At 36.2% G+C, this 27,700-nt stretch overlaps 1 protein-coding gene across 2 annotated transcripts in view; it reads right to left on the bottom strand.

Annotated features, from left to right (window-relative positions):
• Dpyd (dihydropyrimidine dehydrogenase) overlaps positions 1-27,700 on the bottom strand; it is an 870,816-nt gene that overhangs the window by 648,003 nt on the left and 195,113 nt on the right. For both annotated transcript variants that reach the window (XM_011240318.2, NM_170778.3), the window contains exons 4-5: positions 25,179-25,266; positions 2,925-3,086 (exon numbers count right to left, since the gene is read on the bottom strand). In XM_011240318.2, coding sequence (XP_011238620.1) covers positions 2,925-3,086; positions 25,179-25,266 — 250 coding nt within the window. The remainder of the gene's footprint in view (positions 1-2,924; positions 3,087-25,178; positions 25,267-27,700) is intronic.

Below are 27,700 nucleotides of genomic sequence, written 5' to 3'. Positions count from 1 at the left end.
ACACTCAGAATGCTAGTGGAATGTATAGCCTTCAATCAGTTCAGCATGAAATAGCAATTATTTGTAGTCATTGCTTCCTGAAATGCAATCGTGTTTCTATACACCTAGAGGTTGCCCAGTTTTTGGTTGCTGTTTTATTAACACATAGTGTACTGAACTTGTTCTTAAACATTCTTTATGCACAGGAATTTGTAAATGGCCCTGAAATTGATAACACCTACATTAAATCAGGATTCCCAAGGTATTTATTGCACCCATATTGTTAAAGGATTCTGATATTATTATGAGGTCATCTAGTTTCTACAAAATAAGAACCCTTTCTCTAGCTTTCTCATCACAACAATACCCATCACCACAACAATACTCAAAGGTATCTGGAGTGAGGTCAAGTCATCACAATGCAGATGAAACAGCAGCAGAAAGTTGAAGAGAAATGAAAACACAGAGCCCACAAGAGAAGCCATCTTACTGCTCCTTCTGCAGTCTTAGATAGGTGTTATTTATTCTTTTTCCAAATCACACACCTGTGTGCAAATTAATAAGCAGAACATACAGACACAGTCAATAATAGCAGACTAGAGAGTTGATATTTTTTAAATCATTTATAAATTATAGGAAAAACAATTCTAGAAAACGTCCTTTTTTTCCTGTTTAGTTTGCTTTCCTAACCTTTGCTTAATTTGGTAGAGAGATATTGATTTGTATTTTTTAAAAGGTCAAAATCAATCATTGTTTATCAATCAAAACATAAAATCATTTGCATCATGTTCCATTTCGTTTAAATTTCATGTCGATAGTTTAGTCATTGGACAAAGGAAGAATAGTTTGGCCTTCAGAAGTATTTTACTAGTATTCACAGAACTCATGCTTTGGTAATTTCACAAGAACTCAAAAGGTGGGGGCATTTAAGTAAACCCCACTTTGACGTAAGTAATACAGTACTTTATAAAATCAGTCAATGTTGAAACCATAAATGGGAACATCTTATATTTAGCTCTCATCACAGGCCTTCAATTTATTATTTCATTATAAAACACAGTTATAAAAATGGAATGAAATAAAATTCAAAGACACTGCCTTTTAAAATTCGATTCCTTCAGTTGAGATGAATTTATAGGCATGCCTTGTTCAAGCTCAATTCTTTCTTAGGTAGTGCTCACAGAGATCCAGCATGTGTGTACACTTGATTTTTATTGACTTTCTGATGACTTTTGTATAACAAGGAGAACAATATAGAAATCCTTACAAATAAATACTCTATGAACTAGGAGCTTATTAAAGTCAAGTAAGAGTATATATATATATATATATATATATATATACACACATATATATGTATATATATATATATATATATATATATATATACACACATATATATGTATATATATATATATATATATATATATATATATATATATGTATATAGTCATATTCTCTCTTTCTGTGTGTATAAGGCTGTCTCCCTCTCTGTCTCTCCATGCCTCCCTTTCCCCCTTGCTCCCTCTTTCCCCCATTCTCCTTCCTTTCTCTCCTTTTTATTTCTACCTCTCATTTCTTCCCCCTTTTTTCTGTACATCTTTCGTTGCCTCATTGCTGTCCAGATCCCTGACATATTGCTGCTATCAAATATTTTTTTTTTGGAATGCAGGTTCAGCTCATGCACATACTGCATGTCTCTTCATTTGCTGTGATGCAGTTTGTGTAAGCTTACACTGGTTTAATGACAAAGGGAAAGGGCTTCCTAAAGAAATATGGAGAGGAATCCGAGTGAATCTTTGTCATCAACTAAGGATTTTTACACTTTGTAGAGATTATACCTTGCACTGGTCAGGTAAGCCTAATGCAGTTTTTAATTTGATAAGAAAAGAAATTAAATCCAAGAATTTATTGCATCAACTCACAACCTCAAATTGTTTCCATTTTCTTGTTCCCAGGGGTCTTTCCACAGAATTAACCTGTCAGAAAGCAGGAAGGGAATAACACTGATTTATTACTAAAGGCAAAGAGTGACTTAAGCTTGAGGGATATTATGGGAAAGGCTCTAAAGGGAAAGAGTACATTGTGTTTAAGTTGACACAACCAGAAAGGTAAGTCATTAACTAAAAGTCCAGCATAGACAGGCATTTAATTTAGTCTTCTAGCCAACTAGTCCCTCAAGATTATAAAAATCTTACTGTTACATCCCAATAAGCTGATCATTTAAATGATACATGAGAATTGACTTGCTAGTTCACTTCAAACAGGAGACCCCAGAGAGCATAAAGATGTCCCAGAGAATCAGTCATTTACAAAGGATTTATAAAAGAGAATGCCAGTACCAAAGTTTATGTGACAAGTGACAAAAAGCCACCTTTCATTTCATTAAACATTTTTCGGGCAAATAACAGAGTAGCTTTCAATCTATAAGCTCACATAATCTAATTATCTTCTTAATGTTGTTAGAGAATATTATCCCATTTCAGGGTTTTTTTGAAAATTCCCCAACCTCTATCACTCAAAGAATAGTAGGAAGTGCTGCGGAAATATATTTCTAGGCATAAAGATCAAAGCGAGTTCCAGGGGAAATTATCAGTTAAAGAATATAGCCTTTTTTCCTAATAGGGTCTCCATGCTACACTTCAATGTAAAGTTAATGAACAAATTCTATTTCTAGATCATCCAATTTAGATATTTTCATTCTGAGTTATTTTAATAACCTGCTGGGGTTACAACTAATTTGATATATGGTTTTATAAACTTTCATTTTTGTAGCCAAGTTTTGTATAATGATACTGATTTTAAACAACACATTTATATCAACACACTGAAACACATACAAATGTTGGGTATCAACAAAAAGAAAACCAAGGACTTTGATTATTATATGAGCTTCTGGCTTTCTAGTAGGAGTAAAAAAAAGTGCAAGTTTATCTGTTACATACCTCAGTAGCAAACTGCTGCAGCCCACCAATATTAATTGGTCCCTCTTCAGCAGCATGTAAGTTGCATCCTCCAACACAGAGGTCAGATGTTGGACAAACCATTCCACAAGTAAGACCAAGAGGGTTATCAGAAAAAATCAGCTTAGCTGCACCATAGTAGTTCTACAGAGAAAAAAGAAAATTTGTATCATGGCATAGTGTACTTTACATGTCCAATTATGGTATATTATTTCTTTGGGTATGCAACTGCATTAAAACTTAAGATGCTGAGATGCAAATATGATGTACATGCTGCACTGGTGTTCACCAACCGGCATCTGCAAAATCACAAACAAGAATATCACACAGAAAGGAGATCTTATACATATATATTAATAGAATAGTTGTTTAACATTTAAAAGAGTATCATTCACAATGCATGATAGCATAGCTTTTCCCTAAATTCTTCTTTATGTGTTTTTTTTTAATCCAAACTGAGTTAGGAACATGTTAAATGAGCTTTATAAAGAAATAACAGCTTTTAAGACAATAGCATGAGAAAAATTATATTTGATAAGCTTCCATATGGCTAAATTTTAAATAGTTAGGTGCTCTACTCCTTGTGCCATCTGGTATATTTCAAGAAACTCAGTTGATCAACGTCTCTCAACTTCATTCTCTATCCAATGATGCGGAGAGGCAGTTATGACATGGACTCCTAGATGAGACCGGAAACAGTTCATTATCTTGCCCATTCCAAATAATGGATGTCTATAAAATAGCTTATGATATTTGTATTGACAATAATTTGGTAGCCTAATTCATTAATAAGTAAGATAATCCAAGTCATCAACTAAAATTTAAAAACAATTAAATAATTTAATGGCTTGTAAACCAGGACAATCAGGAAGAGACTAAGGAGACATAACACATAAACATAAAATGGTGTCTCAAAATGAGTCTTACAAAAGAAAAAGGGCATTCAGTAAAAATAAAGGAATTCAAATAAACTTTAGATTTTTTCATTAGAATAAAATCTTTGTTGGGTTTATGTGGTTATCATAAGTGTGCCTTGCTTGCACAAAGGGTGAAGAGGAGAGTTATGTGCAGATAGAGTTTGTTGTTCACAGTGGCAGTGTCATGGTTTTTGTTTTTGAATTATTTTTAATGCAACACATAGTGAAAGAGTTTAATTTTGTGAAAAAAGATTTCCTAAAAAGTTCTTTGAAAATGCTGTCAAAAAGCAGGGTCGTCTAAGCACTAATTCTATTCCAGCCTGAAAATTTGGGGCCATGTTGGTGGTGCTCCAAAAGATATTTTCTTTATTTACATTTCAAATGTTATCCTCTTTCATTTTGTTTAGTGGTTCTTCCTTATTTCCGCAGTCCTTTGATTTGATTCCTTCTGATCATCTCTAACACCTCACTGTGGAAAGTGGACTAATGAAAAACATTCTAAACTATTAGCAGACAAAAATATAAACACCTGGAAGTTATGATAAAATGGTAAGTGGTGTGCTTACAAACAGGGCCCTATCATAACTGCCCTATGAAAAGCCCAACAAGCAGCTGAAAAAGTCAGATGCAAATATTCTCACCCAACCAATGGACAAAAGCTGCTGACCCCTGTGGTTGAATTAGGGAAAAGCTGAAAGAAGATGTGGAGGGCGACCCCATAAGAAGACCAATAGTCTCAACTACCCTAGACTCTTCGGGTCTCTCAGACACTGAGCCACTAACCAGACAGCATACACCAGCTGATATGAGGCCCGCAAGACATATACAGCAGAGAACTGCTGGGTCAGGACTCAGTCAGAAAAGATGCAACTAATCCTTTAGAGAATTGAGGCCCCAGGAAGTGGGGAGGTCTGGTGGGGTGAGTGGGATGGGGAAATCCTCTTGGAGACATGGTGGGAGGAGGTGTGGGATATGACTAAAATAATGTTGACAGCATTTCAATACAAGAGAAGATGAAATAAGCAAAATGATTAAAATCATCACCACAGTATATAGATCGCTTTATTGTTAAAAATGTATCATTTTAGAACTAATGTAAGAAAAGGAAAAATCTATGATTTTAACAGTATTTGTGATGGCTTAAAATACTTGACTAATTTTGGAGGACTCCTCAGAACAAGCAGTGTCCAACACATATAAAGTGTTAATAAGTATATATTTTCTAGACATATAATAAGAATAAATACTAAACTCAAATCATAACTAAGAAACACAAGCAATAAAAATCAAATAATTGGCTGATGAATATCAAACATCAGATGAAACCATTATGGCAAAATTCATTCTAAAGTGTACTACTCTTCTGTCCATTGCATTACAAAATGTCATATCATTTAGGTAGAACACATATTTTTGTTTACAGATACTTATACACACATATACTTTACTTTGTAAAATATACAGAACATAGACTGTGATTTGACTGTGTTTGAGTGATACTTGCTGCATATGCTGTATAGTTTTTTTTTTCATTTTTGGTTTCTTCATCAGGAAGTATCATTAAATTGGAATAGGCAAGGCTTTCTCAGCTGTTGTGACAGTTGAAGCTGAGTACCAAAAGGAAAAGAGAAATAAATAGCATTTCTTTTTGCAAAACAACTTTGTGCTTCAAATGACACACCAAGAAAGTAAAAAAGACATAAAATGTTTGAAAACCAGTGTAAGATATTTGAATCTAGAGTATATTAGCATGGTAGTTCAATGGTGGGAAAAAATTACAACCAAATCTTTAAACTTGCTAAAGGTAAATATTCAATAAAATTCACAGTAGGCATTGTATTGATGAGTGAGTAATTTGGCTAGAGTTCTTGATGCAGAAAAACATGTCTAGAAGAGACACATGAAATTTGTGCTTCCTCCAGATTATAGAGATCCCTGATTGCCAACCTAAACAATTAGAATTTTAGTTGATTCATTTAATTAAATTTGTTTTATTTTCTTTGTTTCTTTTGTTTGTTTTGTTTTGGTTTGGTTTGGTTTGGTTTGGTTTTTGAGATTGGACTTCTCTAGATAATCCTACTTGTTCAGGAACTTCATATGTAGACTACTCTGGTTTTGAATTTACAAAGATCTATATTCTTCTGTCTTTGGAGTACTGAGATCAAAGATATCTTTTGATATCTCCCCCAATTTCTTTCTTTAGTAACTGGAAGTTTTAGTCATACAGTTCTTTCACTTGCTTGACTAGAGTTACACCAAGATATATTATATTATTTGTGGCTGTTGTAAAAGATGTGATTTCATTGACTTCTTTTTCGGCCTGCTTATTGTTCATATAAAGGAGGGCAATAGATTTTTTTAAATTTAATTTTGATTCAGCCACTTTACTGAAGGTGTTTATCAGCTTTAGAAGTAGTAACATAGTAAAAATGAACATTTTACCAAAAGTAATATACACATTCAATGCAATTTCCATCAAAATTCCAACACAATTATTTACATACCTTAAAAGAGTAACTCTCAACTTCATATGGAAAGAAACAAAAGACCCAGGATAGTTAAAACAGTCTTGAACAATAAAAGAACTTATGGAGGTATCACCATGCCTGATCTCTAGTAATAATCCCTGAGCAATAGTAATAGAAACTGCATGGCATATCAGGTCAATCAATGGAATAGAATCAAAGACCCTGAAATAAACCCATATACCTAAAGACAGTTGATTTTTGACAAAGCAACCAAAACCATACAATGGATAAAATAAACCAGTTTTAACAAATGGTACTAGTCTACCTGGATGTCTGCATGTAGAATAATGATTTTTTTCAGCCCAAAAGCATTTGTCTGGCCTACAAGATGGGAAAAGGATAAAGATGGAGCAGAGATTGAAGGAACAGCCATCCACGACTGCCCCAATTTGAGACCCATCCTACATGAGAGAGCCAACCCTGACACTATTAATTATATATATATATAATCTTATAGACAGAAACTTAGCATAACTGTCTCCTAAGAGACATCCAACCGTGGATGGAGGCAGATGCACAGACCCAGAGCCAAACATCATGAAGAACCAGGGAGTCTTGTGGAAGTGTGGGGGATAAAAGTGAGCAAGAAGGAGGGATCAAGAACTCCATAAGAAGACTCACAGAGTCAACAAACCTGGATCATGGGTTCTCACAGAGCCTGGGCCATCAACCAGGGAGCATGCAGGACCTGGATCTAGACACCCTACACATTAGTAACAAATGTCCAGCTTGGTGTTCATGTGAGTCCTCAGTCGCTGTTTCCTGCCACTGTATCCTCTTTACCCTATGTGGACTGCTTGGTTGGGCTCTGGTGGGAAAGGATGTGCCTAGTCCTGCTGGAACTAGATGCCCCATGGTGAGGTCATACTCATGAGGAGTCCCCTTCTCTAAGGAGAAGGAAGAGGACACAGTGGGGAGGGATGTGTAAAGGACTGGGAAGAGAGGAGGGAGCTAGCTGTGATCAGGATGTTAAGTGAAAAAACAAAACAGAAAAAAAGATATGTGCCACGATACCCAGCATAATTAAAACTTTTAAGTGGAAGGATTCAGGTACCTCCAGTAAATAGGTTTGTCCCCTAGTTGAGAATGGGCTACCCATCTATCTCAAAACTTTTAACCCAGAATTGTTCCTGTCCAAAGGAAACACGGGATCAAAAAAAAAAAAAAAAATGGAGCAGATGCTGAAGGAAAGGCTACCCAGAGACTGTCCCACCTAGGTATCCATCCCATCTGCAGATATTAAACCCAACATTATTGATGATGTCAAGAAGCGCTTGCTGACAGGAGCCTGGTATGACTGTTCTTGAGAGGTTCTACCATCATCTGACTAATACAGATGCACACACTCATAACTAACCATCAGACTGAGCCAGGGGACCCCAATGCAAGAGCTAGTGGAAGGATTGAAGAAGCTGCAGGGGATTGCAACATCATAGAAGGAAAAATATCAACTAGCTGGACCATCCATAGCTCCCAGGGACTAAACTTATAACCAAAGAGTCCACATGAATGGGTCCATGACTCCAGCTGCATATGTCATAGAGGATGGCCTTATATGGCATCAGTGGGAGGGGAGGCCCTTCACCCTGTGGAGGCTTGATGCCCCAGCAGAGGGAGATGCTACAGTAGTGAGGTGGGAGTGGGTGAGTGGGTGGGGGAGCACCTGCTTAGAGACAAATGGGAGGGAGGGTGGGATGGGGGATTGCAGAGACAAGAACAGGAAGGGAGACAAAGTTTGAGATGTAAATAAATAAAATAACCAATAAAAAAGAGAGATTAAATAAAAATTACTAAAGAGATCATATAAAAATTCTCTGAAAGGAAATTGGAGAAGAGGATGTGTCAGGGAGAATCAGAAACCAGATAGAGAAAGAAAGCATCAGTAGGTGAGCAGGTATCAGAGAACCACAAAGGTGGTCTTGAAAATGGGTTGTGCAAACACCTAACCATGATGAAGTCATCTTGCAACCCACCTTCAATAAGCCCAGATCAGGATAGTGTTTGGGGATGTGAGTACTCACAGTTGAACCACTCAGAATCCTGTAAAGAAGGGGCCATATTCCTAAACCTTCCCTGAAAGCTACAGGATCAATATCAATTCTGCCCTTCAAGCAAGTGAGATGAGTCTCAAGGTATTTAGCTCTTAAGTCTTTTAATAGTAAACGCTAGAATATTTAAATAGAGAAGGTACTTAGTAGACATCTAGTTTGACTCCGATTAGAAGATTAAGACCTAGACTGCCCCACCCAGGGATCCATTCCATATACAACCAGCAAATCCAGACACTATTGTATATGCCAGAAAGACTTTGCTGACAGGACCCTGGCATAGCTCTCTCCTGTGAGTCTAAGCCAATGCCTGTCAAATACAGAAGTGGATGCTCACAGTCATCTATTGGATGGAACACACGGCCCCTAATGAAGGAGCTAGAGAAAGTGACCAAGGAGCTAAAGGGGTCTGCAACCCTATAGAAAAAACAACGATATGAACTAACCAGTAACCCCCAGAGCTGTGTCTCTAGTTGTATATGTAGCAGAGGATGGCCTAGTCGGGCATCAATGGGAGGAGAGGCCCTTGGTATTGTGAAGATCATATGCCCAAGTACAGGGGAATGCCAGGGCCAGGAAGCAGGAGTGGGTGTGTTATTAAGGAGCAGGGCAGGGGGGGGGGAGGGTATAGGGGGCTTTGGGGATAGCATTTGAAATTTAAATGAAGAAAATATCTAAAAAAAAAAAAGTAATATATACATATATATGTAATATATAAAAAAGTAATGTATATATATATATATATATATATATATATATATATATATATATATATATATAATATTAGGGTCCTGTCAACAACCCTTTCTTCTTGGTATTCTACCAGTCAAAACACTTTAGTGTTTGTTTCATCGTGTAGAGAAAATGTAGAGGGCAAAGTTAGGAGAGATGCAGAAAAATATCCCTTATCCCTTCAGGTGAAGTCTCTCTCTCTCTCTCTCTCCCTCCCTCTCCTTCCCCTCCCCCTCCCGCTCCCGCTCCCACTCCCCTTCCCTTTCCCCCTTCCCTTTCCTCTCCCTCTCCCCCTCCCCCGCCCCTCCCTCTCCCTCTCTCTCTCTCTCTCTCTCTCTCTCTCTCTCTCTCTCTCTGTCTCTCTCTGTCTCTCTCTGTCTCTCTCTCTGTCTCTCTCTCTCTCTCTCTCTCTCTCTCTCTCTCTCTCTCTCTCTCTCTCTCTCTCTCTTGGTATACATCATGGGACTTAATTGTTTTGATAGTTTTTGTTGTTGATACTATTTTCATTTTTGTTTGTTTGTTGTTGTTTTTTTTTTAATTGAGTATCTCTGTAGAGCTCAGGATGGTTGACTGACATCTCTGGCCAAAATTCTGAGAGGAAAATGATGTTTAAATCAGTGGTTATTTGCAAATCAACACAAAAGATTAGCCATCAAAAGTTTACTGTTTCTGTATTTTTTTTTCAGCTGTAAATTATCAGTTTGTACCTGTCTGCTTTAGTGGCACATTCTTCAGTCCAGCATGTGTCATTTAGTTAATTTTAAGGTAATTTCTACTTTAATACTTTGGTGTTTATTTTTAAATTATAGTTTGAAATTACATTAGTGTGATTTCTCTACAATTTAATGATTTTTAATGTCATTATTGGGAACTGAAAAGCTCTTCAAGCCTGCTCCTCTGTCATGTGATATAACTAATTTAACAAATAGTCCTACCGTCTTCAGGCCTTCATATCACTACAAGATTATCAATACAGCTGGTTGATTTATTTTAAAGTGTTCTTCCTTTTCCCAATGACAGTTTTCACAGATGGAAGCACCCTTCCAAGATACTCTCCAATCTGTTGCATTTAAAAAATACTCATGCTTAAGCTCAGAAAGTTTGCATGTGTGAGAAGGGTGAATTAACACCACTCATATTTGTGGCTTAAGCTATGTAAGAATGAGTACATGGCTGTACATTAATTGGTTAAGAAATGGCTTCAATAGCACATGCTAGGGACAGAACTACCAGGGTTCCTTTGTATAAAGCTGTCATCATCCATCAATATATAACCTTTGAGTTTCAATCATTTGGCAAAGACATATATCATGCTCAGAACACACAAAAAGCCCTTGCCCCTGGGTGAGTATTATCGGGGCACCTAGAAACCCTAGAGCCAGGTGTTGTGGTATATGGCTGCAATCTCAATGCCTGGAGGGCTGGGGCAAGAGAATTTTGAGTGGAAAGCAAGACTAGTGAAATCTTGTTAAAAATAAATAAATAAATAAAACCTTTACCCACATAATATGTTCTTATAAGGTAAAGGGGTGGAAATAGGATAGGGCAGTCCTAACCACATGCATATGCTAAGCTTTGGTAAATTTTATACATCATAATTACATATTTTAGGACTACAAATTTAGTCAACTCTTCTCAGTTAAACTTAAAGTGTAAAGGAATTAACATGTCATTCTTGTGGAATTTATGAGTTGCTAAACTTGAAACACACACACACACGCTTATAAAAACATGCAGTTATTCATGCACAAACACAAACACATATACACATTTACACATGGGCACATATATACACAGTTACACATATGTATGATTATACATGAATGCATGCAAACACAGTTACAAATGCACATATTCACACACATAATTACATACACAGAGATAGACATTCCTGGGTTTGAGTTCTATCACAGAAAAGCTCTTTAATTGTGGAAATATATACTAAAATATATAATCCTCATTTTAAGGCTTGACATAAAATAAGAGATAGAACTTATAGCGACCACCTTCAGATGTTAGGCATGGCCCCGATTTGAGATATTGGGTCACCCACCCATCTCAGAATTTTTAACCCCAAATTGTTCTTGTCTAAAGGAAACTCAGGGACAAAAATAATAAAGCTGAGACTGAAGGGAAGGCCATCCACAGACTGCCCCACCTAGATATCCACCCCATGCAGTGACACCAAACCCTGACACTACTGCTGATATCAAGAAGTGCTTGCTGACAGAATCTTGGTATAGCTGTCCCCTGAGAGACTCTGCCAGCCCCTTACTAATACAGATGGTGATACTCACCGCCAACCATTGGACTGAGCCCGTGGACCGCAATGGGAGAGTTAGGGGAAGGACTGAAGGAGCTGAAGGGGTTTGCAACCCCATAGAAAGAACAACAGTATCAGCTGGATCACTCAGAGCTCCCAGGGACTAAACCACCAACCGAAGAACATACATGGAGGGATCCATGTCTCCAGCTACATATGTAGCAGAGGACTGACTTATTTAGGATCAGTGGAAGGGGAGGCCTTTGGTCCTGTGGAGGTTTGATGCCCCAGCAAAGTAGGACAGTAGAGTGATGAGGCAGGAGTGGGTGGGTAGATGGAGGAGCTCCTCCATAGATGCAAAGGGGAGGATAGTATGAGGTTTGTGGAGGGAAACATGGAAGGGGACAGCCTTTGAAATATAAATAAAATAAATAAAAATAAATAAAGAGTACAAAAAATAATAAAGACCTCCAGAATTTTTAATGATGAACTAAATGTGTGTGGTAAGAATGACAAGTTACATTATACAGAAGAAGAATAAAAATACATTTTATAACACATGTAGAAAGATGCAATTTTATATTCTTTCTGGTTAAAACCATGAAAAAGCAAATGGGATGCATGAATGGTTTATTTCACATACACTATTGGTTTTTTGTAAAACAATTTAGCATAATTCTTTTTTAAAATTTCTTCAAAGGCATAGGGTCAATTTTTAAATCAACATACCAGAACTGAGATAAACATATAATGAAGATGTAAGAATTAATGATCATTACAGTTAAGAAAAAAAGGTACAATTCTCCAAGTGCAATTTACAAATATTTTACAATTAGTAAGAATTCTAAAAGTATCACTGACAAATATTTTGTAACCTACTAGTGAATAAGAATGTTCTCACCAGAAAAACTAGTTAAATGTAAAGATTAATGTCTTCCTTTCACATTTTACATTTAAAAGTGAATTTCCATTGATTATTACACTACAATTTAAATTCTCTTTCTTGGTTATCCTTTCAAGATTTATTTTATTATATATGTTTGTATGAATGCCTGCATGCTTGCTAATTTTATGTCATCTTGGTAATACCTAGTTACGTAAGAGGAGGACACCTCAATAGAGAAAATGCCTTGTTAAGATTGGGCTGTAAGCCAAATTATAGGGTATATTTCTAAATGAATGATTGATGGGAATGGGTCCAGCTCATTGTCTGGGCCACTGCTAGGATGGAGGTTATGAGTGTGATAAGAAAGCAGGCTGAGCAAGCCATGATGAGCAAGCCAGTAAGCAGCACTCTTCTATGCCCTCTACTTTAGCTCCTGGTTTCAGGTTCCAGCATGACGTGAATTAGTATCCTGAGGTCCTTCCATGATGAGCAGTGATGTTGAAACATAAGCCAAATAAACTCCTTTCCTCCCTATGTTGCTTTTAGTCATAGTAATTCATAACAGCAATAGTAAACCTAAGAAAGCTGTCATGTATGCATGTTCACTGTGATGAACAAAATGCATCAGAGGCATAACAGGGCATTGGATGTTCAGGAAACTGGAGTTACAGGATATCTAACAAAGTCTAATACAAAAGCAACAGGTACTATTATACAAAGAGGTAGTACTTTCTCTTTTTTAAGACAGCATCTGTAGCCCATCCTGGCTTTGAAATGACTAAGAACCTTTTGCCTCAGCCTCTGTAGTGTTATATTTGAAGCATGAGTTACCATGCTGCCTAAAGAGATTTAATTCTTACTAAAGCATTTTTTCAGGTTTATGAATTAGACCGCACACTATGTTAAACTGAAAAGAGAATTATGCCTTTAATGAATCTATATTGCTGTTAATAGTACATGCAAACACACACCCATAAGATTAGATTGGTTTTCTAGTATTTTTAAGTATAAGCTCTGGATATATCACTACAAATACTCCCACGATCTGAAGAATGTCATCCCAACCCCTAATCCTGCCTCATCTGCGAGACTGGATAGCACCATTTCAAAATTAATTCAAAACACACTGAACAACAAAGCTTAGCAGAGAAAAGGGGGAAAAAGGGAAAAAAATACCTGAATTTTGTTGTCACAGTTGCTTGTGTTTTGCTTAATTTTTAATGAAAATGAGACAAATGATTTTATTATTTCCCAATGACAAATGTTAATGGCAAAAGTATCTTTCAAATGTTAAAAAAAAGATCAACTAATCACATTTCGAGAAATCTAATCTGAGACAGTATTTAGAATAGCAAGACTTGTGCCTACTCATGTGCATAATGTGCCCTGTATGCATGAATATGCATCATGCGTGCAGATGTGTTCATGTATTCAGTGGGTGCCATGAACTAGTAAGTCTTCTAAACATTATATGTGATTTTTTTAAACCACCACATATAACACATACCTGATTATTTAAGGAATTATAACTAGACTGTAATTTCACACCACTATTTTCTTCCATGTTTAAAAAATGCCAGACTATTTTTGAGGGTTGGCTCTTTATTGCCAAGAACATGAGATATTTCTTAAGTGACAGTATGCTGAGATATGTAAGACAGTGTGTTATTATACAGTGTGTACAAAGAGATTTCTCAAAAATTTTCTCCATCCCAAGAACATTAATTTAAGCCTACCACTGCTTTCAAAAATATAATTAGTATTGATTGTAATAATTTATTTTAATTTTTTCAATTTATCAAAATACTTTTCATAGAACCAACCACAAATAAACTTAACATGAAGTTCACTGTATAATGCATTTACCCAACACTTAAGATGTTAACAGTACTTTGCAATCTTATTGTGAAAGCAGTTTGTTCTTTGTTTAGCCCTTTATTTTTAAGACTAAATTACAAAGAATATGTTATTTCTGAAGATTATGTAGTACATATCAGACAGAAGCACACTGCACGTGGATTCTGTAAAGGTACACTATTAAACAGATATGCAATAAGTAAAGAATCACTTACCCTTGCATGAGTCCAAATAAACTTTAAAATATATATATTGATTAGTTATGTCAGTAAAATGCAATTTCCTTTTGGCCTAGCTTATAGTTATTCTTTTTAACATTTTAATATTAAAAATTTTAAGTCATCTGCTATGTGTTCCTTAATATTGGATTCCCTTTGTGTAGGGATTTCTTTTTTTTTAATTAGGTATTTTCCACATTTACATTTTCAATGCTTTCCCAAAGGTCCCCCATACCCACCCACCCCCAATCCCCTACCCACCCACTCCCCCTTTTTGGCCCTGGCGTTCCCCTGTACTGGGGCATATAAAGTTTGCAAGTCCAATGGGCCTCTCTTTGCAGTGATGGCCGACTAGGCCATCTTTTGATACATATGCAGCTAAAGACAAGAGCTCCCGGGTACTCTTAGTTAGTTCATATTGTTGTTCCACCTATAGGGTTGCAGTTCCCTATAGCTCCTTGGGTAATTTCTCTAGCTCCTCCATTAGGGGCCGTGTGACCCATCCAATAGCTGACTGTGATCATCCACTTCTGTGTTTGCTAGGCCCCGGCATAGTCTCACAAGAGAGAGCTATAACTGGGTCCTTTCAGAGAAATCTTGCTAGTGTATGCAATGGTGTCAGCATTTGGAAGCTGATTATGGGATGGATCCCTGCATATGGCAGTCACTAGTGGAGAAAGGGGAACACTCCTCCATTGTTGGTGGGATTGCAAGCTTGTACAACCACTCTGGAAATCAGTCTGGCGGTTCCTCAGAAAATTGGACATAGTACTACCGGAGGATCCCGCAATACCTCTCCTGGGCATATATCCAGAAGATGTCCCAACATGTAAGAAGAACACATGCTCCACTATGTTCATAACAGCCCTGTTTATAATAGTCAGAAGCTAGAAAGAACCCAGATGCCCCTCAACAGAGGAATGGATACAGAAAATGTGGTACATTTACACAATGGAATACTACTCAGCTATTAAAAAAATGAATTTATGAAATTCCTAGGCAAATGGATGGACCTGGAGGGTATCATCCTGAGTAAAGTAACCCAATCACAAAGGAACTCGCACAATATGTACTCATTGATAAGTGGATAATAGCCCAGAAACTTAGGATACCCAAGATATAAGATACAACTTGCCAAACGCATGAAATTCAAGAAGAACGAAGACCAAAGTGTGGACACTTTAAACTTTCTTAGAAATGGGAACAAAACACCCATAGTAGGAGTTACAGAGACAAAATTTGGAGCTGTGTAGGGATTTCTAAAGGATAAAATGTGACCACTACCTTAATTTTTACTAGCATATTCTTATTATTACTCAGTTTTGAAAATAATTAAAACACACTTTTAAAGATTTTTTTTTACCTTTGTGTGCTGTCATACAGGTAATGTCATCATGTTATTTTGTTGTTGTTGTTGTTGTTGTTGTTGTTTTGCTTTGTTTTGTTTTGTTTTCAGGCAGAACTGGGTTAAGGGGCTGGAGAAAGGACTCAAGGGGTACAACAGATACTGCTCTTGTAGAAGACTTAAGTTTAGTTCCTAGTACCCACACTGGTAAGATCATAGCTGCCTTCAGAAAAATGCAATGCTCTCTTCTGATTTCAGTGGCTACTGTACTTACATCCATATACCCACACAAAGTTATACACATATGAACATAAATTTAAAATGTTATTAACAAATAGGCTTAAGCTATATAATGAAAATTATTGTTTTACTTAGGCTGACTTATTTGAAGATCCCATATGGGCTGTAGCTTGTTACTTATATTTGACCAACACTTTCCTTAAGTAACAGAGTATTTGAAACTTAAACACTCATCTAATGAACAAATTCTAAAGAAAAGCATAAATTATGCTAACCCTGGTCAGAAGGAAAATGTTATCATTGACAATCTCAAAACAATAAGTCACAAAACAAAATGGGAAGATTAGGTAAGCACCAATGCATCAATAGGCAATGGTCCATTGATCTGAACACACATTAATATGATGAATAATCTGTAAAATATCAGATTCAATGTGTGGAATTTATACATTAAATTAATTAAGCATGAGATCATCTGTTAGCAGCTTTACTAGTATTGTTGTTATTATTATATGGAACCAAGGTGTGAATACATTTTATTAATAATTTTAAATCAGTATTTTATTATAATGTGAATATGACTCTTTTGGAAAATTCATTTTGGATTTACAAGGGCAGTTGTCTATGTAAAGAAAATATCGAATATTCTGGAAATGAATGTACTATCAGAAAATTTGTTATAGTTAATCATAATATATATTTTATGTAGCATTGCAATTGAAACAGATATTCACATATGGTAGAATAATAGAGAAATATATAGATAGAAAGGCAGATAGACAGACAGACAACAAAAGTTCAGAAGTTAAAGACATCTAAATAAAACCAGACAAGTATGTGCTGATAGGGACAAGGAATTAGAGTGAGGCAAAAGACAGGAAATTTCTGGAACAATAAGATGATTGGGGAAACCAATGGAGGAGCTAGAGAAAGTACCCAAGGAGCTAAAGGGATCTGCAACCCTACAGGTGGAACAACAACATGAACTAACCAGTACCCCGCAGCTCTTGACTCTAGCTGCATATGTATCAAAAGATGGCCTAGTTGGCCATCACTGGAAAGAGAGGCCCATTGGACTTGCAAACTTTATTTGCCCCAGTACAGGGGAACACCAGGGCCAAAAAGTGGGAGTGGGTGGGTAGGGGAGTCGGGGGGAGGGTATGGGGGACTTTTGGGATAGCATTGGAAATGTAAATGAGGAAAATACCTAATAAAAATATTTAAAAAAAGATGATTGGGGAAAGATTATACAATATACACACTGAAATTTAATAGGTGGTTAACATCATTACATGTTATTTTGAAGTATCTTTCTTAATTTTACTTTGTTATTTAAGTGTAATTCACCATATATTACAAAATATATATGATCATTGTAAGAAGTAAAATAGTTTAGATATTTACAAGGTAAATCTTTAAAATCTAAATTTGTCAGTGCTATGAATGAAATCCCCATCAAAATTCCAACTCAATTCAATTCCTCTTTTCATAGAGATAGAGAAATTCCCAACGTTATCTGGAATAACAGAAGACCCAGGACAGTCAAAACTATTCACAACAATAATAGAAAATCTTGGGGAATCACTATCCCTGACCTCAAGCTGTACTACAGAGCAATAGTGATAAAACCCTCATGGTATTGGTAGAGACAGACAGGTAGATCAATGGAATAGAATTGAAACCCAGAAACAACTACACACACACACACACACACACACACACACACACACACACACACACACACCTATGGTCACTTGATCTGTGACAAAGATGCCAAAACCATCAAGTAGAAGGAAAAACAGCATTTTCAACAAATGGTTGAAATGGCAGTCTGCATATTATAGAAGAATGCAAATCAATTCATTTGTATCTCCTTGTACAAAGCTCAAGTCAAAGTGGACCAAGGACCTTCACATAAAACCAGATACACTGAATCTAATATAAGAAAAATTGTAAAAGAAGGTTGAATAAATTGGCACAGGAGAAATTTTTCTAAGCAAAACACCAATGTCTCAGGATCTAAGATCAATGATTCACAAGTGGGAACTCATGAAACTGAAATGCTTCTATAAGGCAAAGGACACTGTCAATTGGACAAAAAGGCAATTGGGAAAAGATCTTTACAAAGCCTACATCCTATAGAGGGCAAATATCCAAACTATACAAAGAACTCAAGAAGTTAGACTCCAGAAAACCAAATAACCCAATTTGAAAAATAGGATATAGAGCTAAACAAAGAATTCTCAACTGATGAATCTAAAATGGCCAAGAAGTACCTCAAGAAATGTTAAACATCCTTAGTCACCAGGGAAATGCAAATCAGAACTACCCTGAGATTCTACCTTACACCAATGAGAATGGCTAAGATCAAAAACTCAGGAGAGGGAATATGCTGGCTAGGATGTGGAGAAAGAAGAACACTTCTCCATTGCTAGTGGGATTGCAAACTGGTACAACCACTCTGGAAATTAATCTGGCGGTTCCTCAAAATATAGGAAAAAGCTCCACCCGAAGACCCATCTATAACACTCCTGGGCATATACCCAAAAGATGCTCCAACATATACCAAGAACATTTTGCAGCCTTATTTATGATAGCCAGACGCTGGAAACAACCCAGATATCCCTCAAAGTAATAATGGATACAGAAAGTATGGTATATTTACACGTGGAATATTACTCCACTATTAAAAATGACCATGTCATGAACTTTGAAGGCAAATGTATAGAACTAGAAAATACCAAACTGAGTGGGGTAACCCAGACCCAAAAAGACACAGATGGCATGTATTCACTGATAAGTAGATATTAGCCCAAAAGCTCAGAGTACCCATAATACAACTCAAAGAGCATATGAAGCTTAACAAGAATAAAGGCCAAAGTGTGGATGCTTCAGACCCACTTAGAAGGGGAACCAAAGTAATCGTGGGAAGGAAAGGAGGGAGATACCTGAGTGGAAGAGAGGAGCGGGAAAGAAGGGAGGCAGAATCAGGTATGGGAAGAGATGAGAAAGAAGTCAAAAGAGCCAGGAGAACAAATAGAAATAAGTAGCAATAGGGAGTGCGGAACTTGGCGAATCACTAGAAAGTCCCAGATGCCACTGGAGTGAGATGCTGCTGCCAGGATCCAATGGAGAAGCATTATCCAAAATACCCAACAGCAGGGAGATAGAACTGGAAGAGACCACCTCCAATAGATAGACATGCCCCCAGTGGAGGGATGCGGCCACCTACCCATTTAAAAAATTTTAGCCCAGAATTGTTCCTGTCTAAAGGAAATGCAGGGACAAAAATGGAGCAAAGGCTGAAAGAAAGGTCATCCAGAAACTGTCCCAACTTGGGATCCATTCCAAGTGCAGACACCATACCCCAACACTATTGCTAAGGCAAAGATGTGCTTGGAGACAGGAGCCTTGTGTGGCTGTCGTCTAAGAGGTTCTGCCAACACTTGACTAAGAGAAATGAAGATACTCACAGCCTCACAGCCAACCATTGGATTGAGCCCAAGGACACCAATGGAAGACTTAGGGGAATGACTGAAGGAGCTGAAGGGGATTGCAACCCCATAGGAAGAACAAAATTAATTGGATCCCTCAAAGCTCCCAGTGACTAAACCACCACCAAAAGACTATACATGGGTGGGTCCATGGTTCCTGCTACATATACAGTAATGGTATGCTTCATCTGGCATCAGTGGGAGGGGATGATCTTGGTCCTGTGGAGGCTTAATGCCCCCACAGTAGGTAGATGCTAGAGGGGTGAGGCTGGAGTCAGGAGGAGCACCCTCTTAGAGGCAAAGGAGATGGGGATTAGGTGAGGGATCGTGGATGGGAGATCAGCAGGAAAGGGGATAATATTTGAAATATAAACAAATAAAATGATTAATAAAAATAAAAGGAAGTTTTTATACCAATGACTATTTATTCTGAGATAAATATATCAAACATCTGTTAGGTATATGATTTCCTGTTTAGAAGCTTTGAAAAATTGTTTTCTAAAATATATATATATATATATATATATATATATATACATATATATATGAATATTTATAGCTTAATCCTCAGGTCATGCTTGATTTCAAAAATACTAAAAGCAGGAAATAGTTTGAGGTGCTTCAAGAAAACTAAGGGTGAAGCTACTTCTTATCCAAAGCAAATACAAAGCCTTTCTATAGAAATATACATTAATAACAGTCTTCATAAAAGTTCTGTCACAGGTTCAAATAAAAAGCAGAATAAAAAGTATATCATTAGGCATTCAAGCATATGAGCAGGAAGAACAGATGGTATAAACAGAATCTTAGCAATTCTGGAGAGTGGAATTATAGAGTAGAAAAGTAAATATTTTACCTATAGTTTGTACTGTATAGCATGAGAAACCGAATAAACATTGGCAGATTATAAATAACTTTTAAAAAAATCTTAGGAACAGTAGATACAATTGTAGATCAAACCTCAATGGACTATTTTAAGAAAGTAAACTGGTAAATAAATTTATAGTACAATTCAAAAGAGAAATGAAGAAAATGAAAATGTAATTCTTCCCTTCCAAAAACAGAGTAAGAAAAAATGAATTCATGGCAGATAAATTTCCTTTAATAATAAGAAATTTTAATATGTAATAATATTTTAGGGTAAGAATGAATGAATTGATGAGAAATCATTTCATATTGAATGAGATATATCTCTAAATTAAATAATCTCCCAAAATGATAAGATAAATTACTTATTGATTAACCATAATAAAGTTGCTTAATAACATTGATAAAGTACACTTCAAAATACAGCCTTGCATGGACACCATCTTGAAAAAAAACATTAATGTAACATTGACTCAGTCTTTCCAACAGTGTCACAGAAGATCTGGGAACATATAATATCATATGCTATAAAATAAAAGAAGAAAATTGCCACCCTGAATTCAATGGATAATGAATTTCTTTTTACATTAATGAATAATAAACACAGTTTATTATCAATGAATAATAAAACAGTTAATTAGTAAAATCTGTAAAAACACAAACCTACTAAATAATTTTAAAGGATGTTAAGGGACATAAACAGATTCCACGTGAAAATTCCAAGATAAAAATACAAACATAAATAGACAAAATGAGAATAAAATTAACACAATATTAATTGAAGATGGCATTTATAATATATCAACTGTTTAAAAACACAATTAACATCCACAGAATACTGTCCTTTCAAAGAGAATAAAGTTAATGTAAATTAAAGTACTTTGTTCTGTACAAAAAGAGCCATTAAAATTAATGCTTTGGTGACAGGCATCACGAGTTATATATGCCCATTACCTGGCAGGTCACGTATTGTTGCACCTGGCACAAGAGTTTAGAGCTACTGACATAAGCCACGTGGGCATATTCAGAATTGTAGACAATGTTACACTGGACTTTGTAATATAATTTTGTTATATAAATAAACATACATATATGTCTGTCATATATATATGTTATATATTATGTAAATGTTGTGCTACAAAAATATTTGCTATATATGTATGTGTGTGCATGTGTGTGTGTGCATGTACATTGCTCTCTTGAAATTGTCTTTAATTGGCCAGCTGATTAAGTTTCTTTTAATGTCCAGCAAATAAAATATTTATATATTTAAATTTTACTGAGTGATAAATTGTGAACTTCTGGGCATTTTGGGTATACACGGTTAGTTTTATATCGAAATCCCAATAGCTGACCGTGTACTCAGACATGACTTTCTAGGCATCAAGGAGCAGTTGGCAATATTTGATTAAAAAAATAATGCAATCCAGCTAAAGTTTGTGTTAACCATTCCAGAAAAGATAATCAACATGTCATTTGTGAGAGCATGAATCACTTTGCAGTTGAAAATGAAAGGCAAATGCAGAAGATGATGCTGTCCCCTCACTCAGGTCTGTGCTTTTATATGTCAAACACACATGGCAAACATATGCACGTACATACCAAGAGAACTTTTTGCAGAAATAAGTATCACTTTCAATAGTAATTGCACGTAAATATTCTGTGTGCCTCTGAGTTCTATGCAAGTTGCCTTCAAAACTCTAGTATACCAATAGTTCTTTCTACTAGAAAGACAAGACTTCCCTAATTTGTCTCTCTCTCTCTCTCTCTCTCTCTCTCTCTCTCTCTCTCTCTGTGTGTGTGTGTGTGTGTGTGTGTGTGTGTGTGTGTGTCTGTGTGTGTGTGTGAGTGAGTGTGTGTGCAAGCACACATTTATGTATGTGCAGAATGGTGTGTGCATGTCACAGCTTGCTTACAGAAGGACAAAGAACAATCTTGGTTGTGACTTCTGACCTTCTACTTTGTTTGCTGCAGAGGCCCTTTTTATCTGCATTTGAATAAACCAGACTAACTGTCCAAGAGTTCCAAGGGATTCTCCAACTCTGTTTTCACTCCCATCTCACTGTAGGGATACTGGAAGTGCAGATGGTCTTTATCTTATGTGGCTTTCTGTGTGATCTTGGATCCAAACTCAGGCCCTCATGCTTGGACAACAAACACATTACTCACTGAGCTGTTTCTCAGCCACAAAATAACTGAATCACCCTGGAAATCTTTTGTCTCATGTGCATTATTAAATTTATCAGTAATTAATAGCTACACGAGTCTACAAAAATTTGCAAAGGGAGAAGGAGAAATCAATATTTTATCTTTAACACAATAGTTTCGAAGAGAACAAATTACTTCTATTCAAAATACAGGATCATGAAATGAATACTTTAGTAGAGCTTTACCCATTATGTTTATAGATTGGTTCCATACGCTCTTAGATAAAGTAGTTTCTCAAAAGGACAACTATCCAGAAATATAGCCCAGTGTTCACAGTTTGAGAACTGTGAAATGCGCACTTCCAATTGAGAGAGACAATTGCCAACAAAAGCCTGTGCAAGAGAGACAGAGAAGCTGGCTGTGGAAGGACAATAGAACGGAGTGTAGCTTTCGAAACTAGAGTTGTAATCCAGTTTGTAAGAAAATAAAGAATGGAGGCATTGGTGAATCACACAACCCTTAACACAATACAACACCCGCGACATCTTTTCCCCAGAGGCACAAGGCTCACTGAGTCAGGGGACTCAATTACCCTCTCACCCTGAGATGAACCCCCCTCCTCTGTTGTAGTCCACTGGCAGAGTCGGGTGGGATAGTCTTTACATTGTACACAGGCAGTACATCTCTCAACCCTTCAAGATTTGAAGAAAATAAAATTTTGAGCTTTCATTCCTCAGGGATACAGCAAAAAAAAAAAAAAGTCATTTAATAGCCCGATAAAGGGTAAATCTTGAAAATTTGAATGAATATGTAAATATGTTTGAATAAACACCAGCATTTAGATAAATTAAGAAAATGAGAAGAGGTTTGGGTTTGTTTTTGTTGTTGCTGCTGTTACTGTTTAATACTTACTTGTATTTTGTGTCATAAGTGTTTTTTGCCTATATGTTTGTATCTGTACCTCATATAGGCCCAGAACCTGCCCAGTTCAGACAAGTATGGCAGATAACCTGGAACTGGAATGATACATGGTTCTGAGCTACAATTTTGATCCAGGGAAATTAACCCCGATCCACGACAAATGCAGTAGTAATGCTCTTAACCACGGAGGCTCTGTTCCAGCCACAAATGGAAGGACTTTTACCACCACCACCAACAAAATTGATTCACGTATCTCTAAGATGAGATATAAACCCTTTGAAGAATGCCATTATTCTTTTTTTGTCATTGTTCCTGTGAAGAACTTAATCTGTGTAGAACTTCAGTGAATCCAAGGAGGATATGTTAGGCTACCTTAAACACTACTACAGTGGGGCAGAACAGAGAAAATTTAATTAGCATGATTTTCCAGACCGATGGCCATCAACCAATCCTCTTATTTCTGATATGAGTACCATTAATTCTGATATTTGTTTTCAAAGAATAGTTTCAAACTTGGTCCATTTTGGTAGGATCCCTTTTTTAAATGACAATAATTTAATGTACATTCCACAGGATATTATTTAATAAGTATGACAAAGTTCTCACACTGGTGAATATTTTGGATACTATGATATTTAAAAATAGAAATAAACCCCTTTCCAGAATTGATTTGAAAATGCAATGTAGATTTTCGAGTTACTAAAGGATTATAACCAATCATGGAATCTGTTATTCACAGTTTTTGCAGGATATTCACAATTTATTTTTCTGTTTCCTCTTCCTTTCTTCAATAGACAGTGCCTGTTTACTAAGGCTAAATACCATTTCCCAAGGAATCATGCTCATCACTCTTTACTTTATACTTTTTGCATTCACCTGCATCCCCCTGGGTTACATGGAAGGCAGCATCAACCAAAATGAACTGCAATTAAGTATTTTAAAAATGTGTTTCTGAATATTTTTTATTATATACTATTAAGATGAAGAAGATGATGATGATAATGAAATGACATGGTACAGCAAGAACATCTTCATGTTCAACAATGACATTAATTAATATTAGCTAGCTAATTAATTAATGACAGTAATTAATATTAGTAATAACAATAAAATCACTTCTGCAAGACTTGATAAATTAAGGAAAGAGGGACAGCAATTTCATATCAATAACAGGATATATGCATAGAAAATATTTTTCACTTTGTAACCACTTTGGAAAATCGGTGCTATATTTCCATCATAGAAGCAAATAATGAGGTAAATTGTTTTCACTGGATTAATATCAAGCAGCCAATCTAAATTTTAACACTTCAGATCTTACTAAATATGACTACAAATGCTAATGTCCTGCCCCTACAACCTGCTGATTAACTCATGGAAATTTCATGCACGCATGCAATGTGTTGGATCATATTCCTTTTCGATTCCTCTCAATTCCTTAATTCCTTTCAGAACTACCACATCTCACTGCCAACTTCATGTCCTTTTAGTTTTTTTAACCCTTGAAGTCTAATTTGTCCTGTTTATATTCTCACAGTTATATAGCCATCCACTAGAACATAGTTGACCTACCAGTGGTCAGGGCCTTAAAGAATACTAACTCTCATTCCCACAGAAACAATCAACTAGCTTCTTGGCTAAGTGTGGCAACTTGAGATCCACCCTCAAGATGAAATGTTGACTGGATTTATCTTCTGCAGGGCTTGAACAAGAAAGGATATCTGCTCTGAGCTCATGAGTACAATGGTTCATGTCATGAACTCTAGACTCACCTTGTTGGCGATACTTGTGATAAATGATTTAATGTCAAGAGATGTGGGACAGCTCTTCTGGCAGGGAGCATCTGCGCACTTCAGGCATCTAGGGAAGAGAATGACTATGTTCACATAATGATAAAGAAAGTGACATTGATTTTCATTTGTTATCTTATACCAATCCAGAGTTAATTTTTAATAAACACAACTAAAATTTAAACTTTTAAGCCTGCATTTTTAAAGTGACTTAGTAAATATTAGTTTATGTCTTCTAAAGTTTTTATACCTCTTGCAATATGTGGAATAATGGCCTTCTAACATCCTCTCACCTTGAGCTGTTCCTAGTTTTAAAAAGTACATTCTAGAGATTCATCCATCATTCTATTATGGAACCTTATACCTTTTCATCTACCAGTATACAGTTTACTATAGTAGTTTAGGACAAAGCTCATATGTCTTAGAGGCCACATTTTTTTTTTTTGCAAATGCAAAGAAGATATTATATCTTAACAGTTATAACACCTTTATTTTCCCTTCTTCTTAAGAATTTCCTGATGTTTTGGATTTCCCTTCCTCCCTCTTTCCTCTCCTACTCTATTTTTCCAGTGATTTTCAGAGTATAGTCTACTCACAGAACAAGTGAGTTCTGCAGCAACTATTTCAAAAAGTAGCCCAGATGCACTGTACACCCTTCAATAATAAAGCATTTATTTCCTCCCAGCTATCATCCTCTTAAGGAAAAGAAATAAGGTCAAGGTCTCCCTTGCTTGTGGTAGGCCTCACGTAATTGGAGGTGAGTGGGCAGCTTCGAGATGCAAACTCCTTATCCTAGCATAGAGCGCTGCTCCACAGCAACCTACTCTCTACCCAAGTGAACTTCCCTCACATCCCAATTTTAACTCAGAGTATTCTTCATGGGGAAAAAAATACAAACATTCCTGGAGGTTAGTTTACCTAAGTATGATTTGAGAAGCTGATAGGAGCTTCTGGTCTGTACAAGTTAGTGGTCTCTGAATTGATAGTAATAATCACATTGTGAGATTAGTAATGCCACAATGCTACTGTGAAACAGATGCAGATGCAAACACTGCACCAGTCTTCATTTGTACGTGTGTGTGTGTGTGCGTGTGTGTGTGTGTGTGTGTTGCATGTGTTCATTTACTCACTCATTTAATAATCACTTACTGACTCCTTATGTGATATATTGAGATTATTGACCATGTATCAATATGTTAGGAGTTTGGTCTTCATAGAGATAGTGCTGGAAGGTAGTATAAAAATTTTAACAAGTGGAGTCTACTGGGAAGATAAATCATATGGTACTGGTATCAGAAAAAAAAATGATGAGGTTGTGTTCACTCTTATAGGAGTTTCCATATAAAAGAATAAGCCTGGCTCCTTCCTTGGTCTCTTTGAGTTTCTTTGACATATGGTATCTGTCACATGCAGCATTCCTCATAAAGCTCACATGATAACCCGCTTCATGTGGTTTGTGTTTTAACTTCCAAAATGGTGAAATAAATTAATGTCTTTATTTTACATAAATGTAGTTTCAGTTCTTTTATTATAGTTACATAAATGAACAGAAAACAAGGAGAGCATAACAAGGGGGTATTAGTATAAAGCTAAAAGAGCTAAAATAAACTGTAGAAATATAAAGAACACTATAGGCCTCAACAGGATAAAATTAAGATATAACAAAATACAACCTAATAAGAGAGTATATGGGTGGTTAGTAATACTTGAGTTTTATTCAGAAAAGATTTGCTAAGACAAATAATACTTAATGAGGGCCTGGATGTTTGGTGGATGTCAATGAAGAAAATGTGTATGGTTGTAAGCCTAGGAAAAGAAAAAAAATGACTCCAGAGTAGAAATGGTACATGGCAAGGTTTAAAGATGAAAGACTACGTCAGGGAAGATAACATGATGGGATTTAATGTAACCTAAGAGAGGGTGAAAAGAGATATTACGCTGGAGGTGCAACTTCAGAGAGTATACTACTGTCACGTGTGTTAGAAGACCAGAATTCTGTAAGAATTTGTCTAAAAATGAATCCAACATTATTCACTGACATAGGAACAAAAACCCTCATTTTTATCTACTTCCAAGTGTAAAGACCTGAGTTCATTTCTTTCAAAGAAACAATAGCTCTCTCCCTGTCATTCCTATGTATGGCCATCCTCTTCATTGTCTGAAGCAATTTCTCAGAACCTAATTAATATCTTGTTTTTAAATCTGGTCTCTTTTCTATGGCTTATGCCCTTAGCCTTCTCTCTAAATTAAAATTTTCACAATGAGTACTGAAGGCTTTTCATAATCAATTGTCCTCTGTGAAATGTACTCATTAAACCTCTCCCCTGTCATTGCTCTGAATACCATTGTTAGAGTCACATCTGCCATTGTGTTGGGTTCCTATCTTCTCATACTTATGCATTCAGAAGGCTTTGATATTTTTCCCCACAAATCACTTTCCCTGAGAACAACAACAGAAACAGTAACAAAAAAAATAATTCCTTAAAAGTACATCCTACAACATA

The sequence above is a fragment of the Mus musculus genome, chromosome 3 (genome assembly GCF_000001635.26).
Source record: "Mus musculus strain C57BL/6J chromosome 3, GRCm38.p6 C57BL/6J".
Lineage (NCBI taxonomy): Eukaryota > Metazoa > Chordata > Mammalia > Rodentia > Muridae > Mus > Mus musculus.
This window is presented reverse-complemented; position numbering and strand designations above follow the sequence as displayed.